Raw genomic sequence first — 12,480 nt, forward strand, 5'->3', positions numbered from 1 at the left:
GGTGTCGGGGTCAAATATGTCTGAGGCTGCACAGGATATTCTGAAGGAGGGTAAGTGGTCAGAGGTCATGGTCCATATTGGTACTACCAAAGGCAGAAAAAAGGAGATAAGGCACTGCAAAGGGAATTTAGGGTGTTAGGTGGGGAATTGAAAAATAGGACTGATCAGTTTGTAATCTTGGGATTACCCCATGTGCCACATGCTATCATCAGGGAGCTGCAATACTGATAAAGGAGAATGCCACAGCTGTACAAAGGATGACTATCTTGGAGCAATGTGGGGAAATATCAGTAGAACTTAGCAGTAAGAACTATGCAGTCACTATGGAGTTAAACTAGAGTTAAACTACAGGCCTCCCAATAGCCAGCAGGATTTAAAGGAACAGATATGTAAGCAGACCATGGAAAAATATAAAAACAGTTGTGGGTGATTTTAATTTCCAAACTATTGCCTGGGATTCCCTTAGCAGCAAGAGCTTAGAATTAGGGAGGTGCATCCAGGAGGGATTCTTGAATTGAAATGTAGATAGTCAAACTCAGGAAAGGCTGTAGAAGACCCAGTATTGGGGAATGAGCCTAACCAGGTGATTGAAGTTGTACTGGGGGGTGAATTTTGGAACGTGATCATAATTCCATTAGTTTTCAGATAGTTATGGAAAAAGGATAAGACTGGCCCTTGGGTGAAAATGCTCAATTGGAGCAAGGCTAACAGTATTAGCTTGGAACTGAAAAACTTTATGGGGTGGGTAATCAGTTTGAAGGTAAACCCACATCCAACATGTGCTAGTCTTTTAAAGGTCAGTTGACCAGAGTTTATAACCAGCATGTTCCTGTGTGGAAGAAAGGAGAGGATGGCAAGATTTGAGCCTTGGATGATGAGAAACATGCTAAGTTTATTTAAAAGGAAAAATGTTAGATTTAAAGAGACAGAAATCAAAGGCAGCCTTTGAGTATAAAGGAAACAGGAAAGAATGTAAAGAAATTAGGAAGGATAGAAGGTCATGAAATGTCCTTGGCAAGTAGAATCACAAGGTATTTCTATATACACAGAGCACAAGGGTAACTGGGAAAAAGCCATGTCCACTCAAGTGGAAGGAGGGAAATTACATATAGAGCCAGAGGAAGTTGTTGAACACCTTGAGTACTTTGCATCAGTATTCACAAAGGAGAACCATGGATGATGCTAAGTTTAAACAAGCATTTGTTGATATTCTTAAAGCATGTAGATATTAAAGATGTGGTACTGGTGTTGGGCAACCTGAAACATTACAGTAGATAAATCCCCAGGGCCTGATGGGAATCTATCCCAAATACTGAAGGAAATTAGAAAAGATTGCCAAGGCCTCAACAGATCTTCACATCCTTTTTAGCAGCTGGCAAGCTACCAGAACACTGGCTTTGTTAGAGGACCCCAGGGATAATCCAGGAAATTTTAGGTCATGAGCCTTAAGTCAATTTTAGGGAAATTATTGGAGAAGATTCAGAGGAACAGGATTTACTTGCAGTTGGAGCAGGATACTTATTAGGGTGGGCTGACAAACTTCTTAATATGCAAGCATGTTGGAGGGGATTGCTAGAACTTTATTTTCTAGCTCAAAGTTGCTTAACAAGTTTTCATTTGAGGAACATCTACTGACTAAGATTCTGCAACCATTTGAGGATTTCTAGATATTTTGTTAAAATGTTTATTTAGCCATGGTTAGAGATTTTAGTAAGATTTAAGAATATGCCAACATTTTGCTTTGTTGGAAATGTTGATTTGAATGTGTATAACTTGCTTATATCAAGTTATGCATTTTAGTAACTTGCAAAGTGATTTTAAGAACACCTGCATTTTGGAGAATATTGCTGGAACTGGTTTTACTTGCAGACAGCTGCTTATCTCACTGAGTTACATACTTGAGTCACATGCAGATTAAGAGTATATCAGCACGAGGGAATGAGGACTACAAGATTGATTTTGTTGCACAAAGTTGTGTAGCTCACTTTAGAAATCACAGATCAGATTAACAAAATGCTAGTACACTCTTAATGATAGCAGGAACTTTTGATTTGCTGATTAAAGTTGCTTATCTCAGTTATACATTTTTATAACAGACTTTAAGATGGCCACCTTTGGGAGAATTATTGAAGGGTGATGCTGACAAAGTCAGAGGATTGCTGAAAGTGTTGATTCAGTTACACAACTTGCTTATGTCACCAAGTTATGCATTTTGATAGTCTACAAATGTTAAGAATATACTAAAGAGAATTGGTGGAACTTTCTGGTACACTTGCTTAATTCAACAAAGTTTACCTTAAACCTCAAATGTTAGCATGTGTTGCAAATTTCCATTTCTGCACAAAGTGGTTTCTCTCACCTAGTTACACATCCACCTAACAATTAAGTGTGCCAGAAATTGAGATTTCCTTGGAGCTGATTATCTCTAACTTACGCATTTTATTGACATTTACAAACAATCATGACTCCACCCGATGAAGAAACAGCACTTTAAAAGCTTGACATTTCAAATTAACCTGTTGGACTATAACCTGGTGTTTTACGACTTCTGACTTAGTCCACCCGAGTCTAACACTGGTACCTCCACATCAAAAACATACCTACATTGTGGAGTTAAACCTGTTGGACTACAACCGTGTGATTTTTAACATTGGAGAGGTTTGTTACAACTTTATTTCCTTGGGCAAAGTTGCTTATCTCTTAACATGTTAAAATGCAAACCAGCGTTTTGGAAAGTTTCACTAGAAATGTTACAAAGTTGTCTCATTAAGTTACACATTTTGTTAACATGAGATGAATTTGCTAGTATTCTGGAGAAAATTGCTAGAAAGATTAATTTGTTGTGCAAAGTGCTTAACTCTGGAATTGTGTCAATGGTTCCAATAATTCACCTACTGCTAGAGGCTATTACTGTAAAAGTACAGAAACTTTGCTTCCTCCAGTCTGGATCTAAGCATTAAATGAAGGCGTTCTGTACACTTTCAAAATTCAGATATGAAGACTCCAGGAACAGGACTTTAATCTTACCCCAATGAGGCATGACACTGCTTTGGAAGGCTGAGTGTTCAAGGACTGCCCCCAGCTCACCTTATTCCATCAAACAACTGTCCAATAAATTTAAATTGACCAGTAAATTTTAAAACTGGAACCAGTGTTTAACAGATATTTTGATAGGTCCATAAATAGGAAAGGTTGAAAGATATGGGCCAAGCACAAACAGGTAGGATTGTTTAGTTCAGGATTATGGTCAGCATGAACTGCTTAGACCAAAAGGTCACTTCCATGCTGTATACTTAACTCCATAAATACTTGAAGGCTGAAAGATTTGCAAGACTATGGGGGATACCCTATCCTACATTTACCCCTGACTAATGCACCTAATCTACACATCCCTGAACACTATGGGCAATTTAGCATGGCCAATTCACCCTAACCTGCACATCCTTTGATTGTTGGAGGAAAGCAGAGCAAACCCACGCAGATAGGAAGTGCAAACTCTACACAGACAGTTGCCAGAGACTGGAATCAAACCCTGGCACTGTGAGCCACCGTACCACCCTGCTGTCCAACCAGTTTAAAACATCCAAATGAACAGATCTAGGATGCAAACCAGCTGATCTTTAGCAAGCAGTTTTTATTGCACATCACCCTAAATCAGCACATGAACAAAGTAAATCCAAATCATGCAAACTGTGCACAGTGTCCAGGACAAAGTGTCATGTATACAAAGTCTTCCAAGGAAGGAAAAAACTTTAGAAATCCAAGTGCTGTTAAATCAGAAAGAAAATATCCCAAAAGTCAGGGTCACAACATACATTACGGCTGTCCAAGTTTGTTTCACCCTATACCCACAATCTTAAGAGTTTCAAGTGCAGTTAGCAAAACCTGTAGCAGAGAAAAAAAAAGTCAGTCAGCGTTGTTTTTTGCTAACAGCAAGAACTTTACCGACATACACTGAATCCAATTCAGACAGACAAAAAGTTAGGACAGGAAGTAATTGCTGCTGCTAGGATAAAGTGTTTTATGGGAGATGTCTAGGGAAAAGAAATTCTGAAGTCCCTCGTAGCTGGAGGTGTGGTCACCAATGGAAGTCAGGGGGAAGCACAAGAAGCCAGAGTTTGATAGGTTGGAAGAGATTGCAAAATAGGACAGTGGTGGAAGATGGAGTCAAGAGACCACAGGAGGTGCAAATTAAAGAGGCCAGCAGCTCATTGTGAATGGACTAAACTCGTGGATAAGGAGGAATTAAGACAAACGGGTTGACGTGCAAAAGAAAACAAAATGAAGTCCAATTGGAATAAAGCAGTAGATGAGCTTTTCAGCAACATGGATGCAGAAAGGGGGAGATGAGAGACATAGCGGTAATGGAGATCAGAAGCTGCAGTCTGAATGTGAAAGTGAGCTGAGAGACCAAGGTTCTGAAAGTGCTGGTTCAATGGCCAGAGGAGAATGGAGTTTAGGGCAAGTGTTGAAAGCAGCTTTAAACTTCAATATTTAAAAAACAAATTTTCTGATCCATCCAGATCATGTTCAGCAGAAACGGATTTCACAGCTGGTCTGTAATGTGCAAAATAAATAGCTACTGTGTTGATCCTATTGTAAGACTTGTCAAACACTCAGACTTACCATTTTAAACTGGACACCTTCATCTCAGGCATTGCTTTGCTCCTGATCTGTTTTCATACTGGGAGCTATGCCAAACTGGTCTGGCAAAGGATCTGTTATCTGCAGAGGGAGTGTAATGAAATTAAACACCTGCAATATCCAACATTCCCAAACTCTGAACATAAGGTTGGATTGTAGATGGAAAGGTGCACATTTTTGCAACCTTTGTCAAGTTGAAACAAAACACGTTCAGAAAGGGACCACAAGTCAGTGGCCTCCACCTGCATTGTATCAATGATTGTGCAAGAAAGGAAACTTGCAAGTCTTCCTGTCAAAAGAGACTGCAGAAGTAAGCATTTGAGGAACTGAGATATGGGAGGGGGGCTGGTGATGAAGGCAAAGGTGGAAGGGGTTTGCAAATTTAAGGCTGTACAATTTTTGGATGGGTCAAGAGTGTGGTACTGTGTGGTACACAGGTCAGGCAGCATCCAAGGAGCAACAGAATCAACTTTTCAGGCATAAGCCCTTGATCAGGGAACATCAATTCTCCTGCTGCTGATGCTGAGGAACCTGCTGTGCTTTTTCAGCATATACTGATCTCCAGCATCTGCAGTTATTACTTTCTACTGATGTAGAGTTGGGGACTAGGAAAGTGTTTCAGGGATCTATCCAATTATGAGGAATTTTGGCAAATAATTGGGCTGAATGGTTTCATGTCAATGTAATTAAATAGTTTAAAATCCAATCTCTCAACAGCTCAAACATTATCCTATCAGGAAAAACCAAAACCAACGGGTTTTTTTCTCCAAAGAGGAAAGACTCTGGTGTGAGTTGATTAATGTTTTAAAATGAAGTGGTTGTGATAGTCTTCACATCTGCCCTGTTTCCACTTGAGACAGGGGGTGGGGGAGGAGAAGACCAGAATTGGGTCAGACAGTAGCTAATAACTCCCATGGATTCAGGAGAAATTTCTTTACCCTAAGTGGGGGGTATGTGGCACTCCCTTCACCAAAATGTGACTCAACTCACAGCAGACCCAAGGGGCAGCTTTTTCACTCAAAAAGGGTGGTACGTGTATGGAATGAGCTGCCAGAGGAAGTGGAGGCTGGTACAATTACAACATTCAAAAAGGCATCTGGATGGGTATATGAATAGGAAGGTTTAGAGGGATATGGACTGAGTGAAGGAATTTTACAGCAAATTATCTGGAACTCAATGCCTAGGAAGGAGCTGGAAACAGACCATGAACAATGTCAAAAGGAGATAGGAAATAAAAATTTGCAGGAGCTTGAGGAAACTAAATGGCTCTACAAAGCAGGCACTCTATGGGCTGAATGGCTGTGCTGCAGTGACTGGCTATCACTCAGTACTGAAGAAACAAATTTAAACATTGCCAACCCCAAAAAGATGCTTACATTGAGAAGTTGAGTTTCTGTAGACTCCTGGGTCATGAGATTTTGTGGTTCTGTGCTCATTACTGTGGAGACAGTCTCTGTTGAAACTGTAAGTTCTTTAGTCACCTGTATTTCTGGAAGAGCAGTGACTGGACCTGGGACAGGAACAGGAAGGGTTTCTGAAGCTCCTTCAATTAAGGTCCCAGAGACTGAACTGTCAGTGGGAGTATCCTTCTGTTCCTTTTAGGAAAGATTGCAAAACAGACATTAGTCAAGTCCTAGGAGTAAAGGGCTGACCTGAAATTGTTCCTGAGTAACTTAGTACCCAAATATAATCAGAAACAGAATCACCATATCATGAGATTGATTCACCCTTAAACAAGATCATGCCAAAATAAAAAGAGTGTTAGAATGGTTTCATATATCTGAGCTCTCACTATGTCTTAATACACGTGTGGTTAAAGGGGCTAGACAAGGTCAAACTTGTGTACAGGAAGATCCCACAAACAGCTAATATTTAGCTGCTTGTGATGGCAAAGGAATCTCACCATCCACCTAGCCCTCAAATCAGTTTGGAAAATTATAGCCTACACAGCCATTGAACAACTGGGTCCATGCTAGTGCTTCTGCAGCACAATCCTCCCAACCCCTCATCTCACCCAGTATACTGTTTTAGTTTATCAAAACTCCCTTCAATACTATGCCCCTTGACTCTGGAAGCAAGTCCCCCATTCTCCCCACAATCCAGGTGAATTCCTGATAGCCTTGTTTCTATACTGTATGACACTGATTCTGTCAGCCACTGTTTATACTGACCAACCACTAAACTACACTAATCCATTTACCTATACTTGGTCCATGTCCTATATCTTTACATAAGACATGCTCATCCAGATGCGTAAATGGTGCCAAATGATTTTCTGCCTGGATAGCTCTTATGAAGTAAGCAGTTGATTAAACGTGCTATTCTCTGCATCATTGATTCCCCACAGAGACCACCTGCATCTGATGGCCTAAAGTCCTGAGGCAAAGTGATTGTCCTCATGTCCAGCAGACCAAGGATGAAGGCTTTACAGTTGAGGCAGTTGTCCACAGCTACAGAACAAAATAAAAACTTTTCATCTTGCACTAACACAAAACATGACCCAAGTTAATTACCATAGACAAAGCATTATTTTTGGGGCCCTCAGGTGTGGTAGTGTTTCTAACTCTGAACGGAGGGGCCTGGATTCAAAGGTCCCACCTGCTCCAGAGGTGAACGACATCTGAACAGGTGGATTAGAAAAGTGTTGATTGACAGAGGATTTGCCAAAGTGAACCTTCTCACTGGTCAAAAATAACTAGCCAGCCCTGCACAAAAAGTTACAAGTTGCATTATCCCTCATTAATGAATGATGTCTGATACAATAGTCATATTCACGTGTAGACTGAAGTCCCTAGTTGAATGCAGTTTGAACTGACCAAATGGTTTGAATTGCTATAGCCAGCCCTTTGCATGTATGAAGCTGTCCTTCAGTGTACTTTAAATACAAAGACTACAGAGCCTACATTCATGCAGTCCAATGTTGCAACTTGACAGGCTGAAGAGGGAGCCACTGATGTGTACATACTTAGTATGTTAACACTTTTCGGAATCTAGGAATATAAAACTGAATAGACTAGTGAGCTGAGCAGGGCATTACCAAAAACATTTCAATCTGGTCAACATGGACAAGTCAGACCAAAAGGGTGTTTCCATGTTTTATATTTCTATGAAGAGCTATTCCAGAAGAGATGGGTAAATTGGGAAGACTAACGAGGCAAGCAATTACATTAATAGTAAGAATATGGAAAATTTTAAAATCAGAAAGACCTTGGCATACATTTCAATAGATCCCTCAAGATAGCAGAGCACTTACATAAGATGGTTAAGGCAGTATATGGGATATTTATCTTTATTAGCAGGGATGTAAAATACAGAGCAGAGAGGTGAATTGTATTTGTTAGATCACAAGAGGAGGACCGTATCTAGACACCACAGGATGTGGTGGAGAAAGATGGATTGTACTAGAGGGCAGAGGAGATTCACCAGGATGCTACCTCAGCTGGAGTGTCTGAACAAAGAACAAAAAATTTACAGCCCAGGAACAGGCCCTTGACCCTCCAAGCCTGAGCCAATCCAAATCTACGTCTATCCTTGTTGCCCAATTCCTAAGCATTGGTCTCCCTCTGCTCCCCACCTACTCGTGCATCTGTCCAGACAGATCTCAAATGAATCTACCGTGCCTGCCTCTACCACCTCTGCTGGCAATGCGTTCCAAACACCCACCCTGTGTGAAGTACTTGCTGCATGTAACCCCCTTAAACTTTCCACCTCACTTGAAGGAAAGTGACCTCATTATTGAATCCTTCATCCTGGGAAAAAGCTTCTGTATCCACCCAATCTATACCCTTCATGATTTTGTAAACCTCAATCAGGTCACCCCTCAATCTCCTTTTTTCTTAAGGAACCTAACCTACTCAACTTCTCTTCATAGCAAGTGCCTTCCACACCAGGCAACATCCTTGTAAACCTTCTGTGCACTGTCTCCAAAAGTGTCCACATCCTTTGGTTAACGTGGCGACCAGAACTGTGCGCAGTATTCTAAATAAGGCCGAATCAATGTCCTGTACAATTTTAACATGACTTGCCAGCTCTTATACTCCATACCTTGTCCAATGAAGAACATAGTATATGCCTTCTTGACCACAATCCACTTGTGCAGCAACTTTCAGCTGCTAGTGGACCTGCACTCCCAGATCTCTGCTCAACCTTTCCCAAGGCTCTTCCATTCATTGTATAACTTGCTCTAGAATTAGTCTTGCCTAAATGCAGCACCTCATTTGTTTGGATTGAAATCCATCTGCCACTTTTCCACCCAACTCCAGTCTATATCCTCCTGTATTCCTCGACAGTCCAGTATGCTTTCTGCTACTCCAATCTTGGTGTCATCTGCAAACTTGCTGATCATACCAACAGTGCCCTCTTCCAGATCATTTATGTATATCTCAAATAACAGTGGCCCCACTGACCCACTGGTCACCTTTCTCCATTGAGAAACTGTCTCCTGTTGCTTAACCACTTCATTATCCACCTAGCTAGAACACCCTGCACACCATGTGACTTCACTTTCTCCATTAATCTACCACAGGGAACCTTATCAAAGGCCTTACTAAAGTCCATGTATATGACATCAGCCCTTCCTTCAAACTTGGTCACTTCCTCAAAAGAACTATCAAGTTGATAAGGCATGATCTCCCCTCTACAAAACCATGTTGCCTTTCACTGAAAAGCCCCTTCCCTCAGACTATTGACATACTGCTCTCAACCTTCCCTGGATGCTTCATACAAATTCTACTCCATCCGGACCTCTGACGCCAAGTATATCCCAGTCAATGTTGGGAAAATTAAAGTCTCCCATCACCACTATCCAATTGCCTCTACATCTTTCCATAAATCTGTTTACCTATTTGTTCTTCACCTCATGCTCACTGTCGGGAGGCCTGTAATACAGCCCCAACAATGTAACTGCACCCTCTCTCAGCTCCACCTATAATGCCTCACTATCTCCATAGTGTCCTCCTTTAGCACAGCAGTGATATCATCTGACCAGCAATGCAATTCCACCCACAGCCACCACTTCCTCAAAGTTCATTCCATACTCAAACCACCCTGTTCAAAATTTGTACGTCTTCAAGTCTTTCTCCTCTCACTTTAAAGATGTGCCCCCTCATCTTAAAATCCCCCATCCTAGGGAAACCACCATTAACCTTGTCTTTACTTTTTTAAAACTTCTGCAAGGTCACCTTGCAACTCCTACACTAGTGAAAAAAGTCCCAACCTTTCTTTGTAAGTGAAGCCTTCCATACCTGGCAACATCCTAGTAAGTCTCTTATGAACCCTCTCCAGTTAATATCCTTCCTGTAACTGGGCAACCAGAATGGGACAGTTTCAAAAGAGGCCACACTAATATCCTGTACAATCATAAAGGAAATAACCCCCAACTTCATACTCTAGCCATTTTGGTTAGGTAGTCAAAAATCTACATCTTGCTCCAATATCCAACTAGACAAGATAGTCAGATGCACATATGCACCTTCAAATGCTCCAATCCACAAGATTTACTTTGCCTGCTCAATAAGCTCCCTTTTCTGGATGTGCAATTGAAAGGTAACTCAGCAAGATTCCCAAATAAAGTAAACAGCTGTCTAATACATTCTTTGGTAACTTAATATATCAGATTAAAATAATAGAGTAGCCAGTGATTAAGATGTTTAAGCAGCAATGCTGGAAAGCTGAAATACATGCCTGAAATGCACACCTAGCCAATGTGAGAACAGAAAAGGAGTATGAATTAATTTGGAGAGGGTAGAAGCAAAGAGTATACTGAAGGAGGATTGTTCAAGCACGCAAAGACAATGCACGTATGGGGGAGAGCAAGAGCCAGAGCCCAAGCCCACTGTTCTCTTGAGCAGACTCAGTCTCCTGCTATCTCATAAGCTTGTAGAGGCAAGTATAATTGTCTTTTGCAATGCTTTATTTCACCAATTTTAAGCTATTCAGGCAGTGCATTCCAGACCCCCAAGCACTCACTAAACTTTGATCACTTCCACTTCAAGCAATTACTTAATCTGTGCTGATATCAATCCTTCCTCCAATGGGAGTTTGCCTGACTGGACCCCTCATGAGAACACCTCAAATCAATTTCCAACCTCTTTCCAAAGATCTGACTGGACTTAATGTTTTCACTGAAGTCCATATAGCTGGAGCAGTTGTCAATCTTGCCTTCACACCCTCAAAACATTCAGCTCCTGGAACTGGACAACATTACAAGTTCAGTATTACCCCCTTGCTCATATACTTCACAAGATCAGTTCAACATTTCCTACCACCTTCAAAAGTGAGCAGTTCCACCTTGGTCTGTGCTTCTGCACCTCCTAGGAGAATTCTAACTTATTTGCTCATCTTCCTCCAAAATGGGATTGTCTTGTTCCTCTGCAGAGGATCAGGTCACAGCAACACTGCACTAGCTTATCTGTGCTGTCCAGAGTTCTACACTGCCCTCAATTCATAATGCTGCAAGTTTCAAAATAATGCCATTAACCTGGAGGGTTGCAGTGGGTGCAGCAGGCACCTCCACACCAGCTTGCTCTTGTGCCACAGAAGCCTGGGCAAGCGTTCTTGCCCTGCGGCGGAAGAATGAACGACGGAATCGCTGGCGTGGAGGCAGAGGCTGGTCAGTCTTGGGTTCCTTGTCCTCATCCAGGTCCCCTGACACCTGCTGAGGTGGTGGGCGTGGACGGAAAGGTCGCCTGCAGGAGAAAGCCAATTACTAATCAAAGTAAAGCTGTCAATCAACAGTTGTCAATCACCCACATCCCAATACCAAGTTCCACACACCCAACTGCTAGTGGGAAAATTAGATTCAACTTGGGGTTTCACATCAGTGGCCCTGCCATCTCATCCAGCCCCCTATACCCATTACACCTCCCAACCTAGATTCCACATTCCTCAGGATTTCTGAGGTCTTCCATTCTGCCTCTTGAATATCAGATTCCCATCACTTCATTGACAGCTCCCCGTGCATGGCATAATAGTATATTACACCATTAAGCAAATGGAATGTTTTAGGTACTTCTCCAGAGGAAGAAAATCCCCAACATCAAGCCTCAAGGAGATAATTTGATCAAGGGTGTCAGACTGTGTCCTGGTAAAAAGTTTACTGCAGGTTTACATAGATGGACAGAGTGGTGCATTAGAGATCTCCTCTGCTCAGTAACAAGGAAACCAAGCTAATGCTACAGGGTAATTGATTAAAATATTGGATTAGCATAATTTCAGATTTCCAGTACAGCTATTGTCAATTGTGGTAAAATCCCAGCTGTCACTAATGTTCTTCAGAATAGGCCAAGTAAAGATGGCCTAGGTGATTACAGAGTCACATCATTGAGCCACCTTCTGAAAAGGTGGAACATTCTATCGTCAAGTGGAATGAGGGATAGGCAAAACACCATTGTTAGTGATGCCCATAACCCATGAAGGAATAAATAGAAGTACACCTGTTTGGGGAGAATTAGCAACATACTCCAGATATAAATCTCACTCCAAATAAGACTGCTTTAATAGGACTATTTAAGGGAGTCCTAGTGACATCACCACTAGACTTAGTCTGGAGATCCTGAGAACCATGCCATCAATGGTGATATGGAATTCAGTCAGGAATTAGGAATTAAATGACAACTGTCAGTTATCAGGAAAAACCCCATCTGGTTCAGTCATGTACTTTAGGGAAGGAAACTACCATCCTTCCTGGTCTGGCCTACATGTGACTCCAGACTAACTGCAATGTACTGCCCTCTGAGCAATAAAAATCAATTAAGGATGGCCTGACCAGTGAAACCCACATCTCACTAGTGATTGAAAGTAGTAATCAGCATGTCAAGATAGATTCTAATAAAACAA

At 41.5% G+C, this 12,480-nt stretch overlaps 1 protein-coding gene across 4 annotated transcripts in view; it reads right to left on the reverse strand.

The window, feature by feature from the left end:
• Positions 1–3,614: 3,614 nt before the first annotated feature.
• Positions 3,615–12,480, reverse strand: part of LOC140492556 (Y-box-binding protein 1-like) — a 33,434-nt gene continuing 24,568 nt past the window's right edge. For 3 of the 4 annotated variants that reach the window (XM_072591504.1, XM_072591506.1, XM_072591502.1), the window contains 4 exons: positions 11,123–11,330; positions 6,021–6,239; positions 4,627–4,725; positions 3,615–3,885 (listed from right to left, as the gene is read on the reverse strand). In XM_072591504.1, coding sequence (XP_072447605.1) covers positions 4,651–4,725; positions 6,021–6,239; positions 11,123–11,330 — 502 coding nt within the window. In that variant the 3' untranslated portion in view covers positions 3,615–3,885; positions 4,627–4,650. The remainder of the gene's footprint in view (positions 3,886–4,626; positions 4,726–6,020; positions 6,240–11,122; positions 11,331–12,480) is intronic. The other variant, XM_072591503.1, reaches the window with a different exon arrangement.

Source organism: Chiloscyllium punctatum, chromosome 21 (genome assembly GCF_047496795.1).
Source record: "Chiloscyllium punctatum isolate Juve2018m chromosome 21, sChiPun1.3, whole genome shotgun sequence".
In the NCBI taxonomy this organism is placed as follows: domain Eukaryota; kingdom Metazoa; phylum Chordata; class Chondrichthyes; order Orectolobiformes; family Hemiscylliidae; genus Chiloscyllium; species Chiloscyllium punctatum.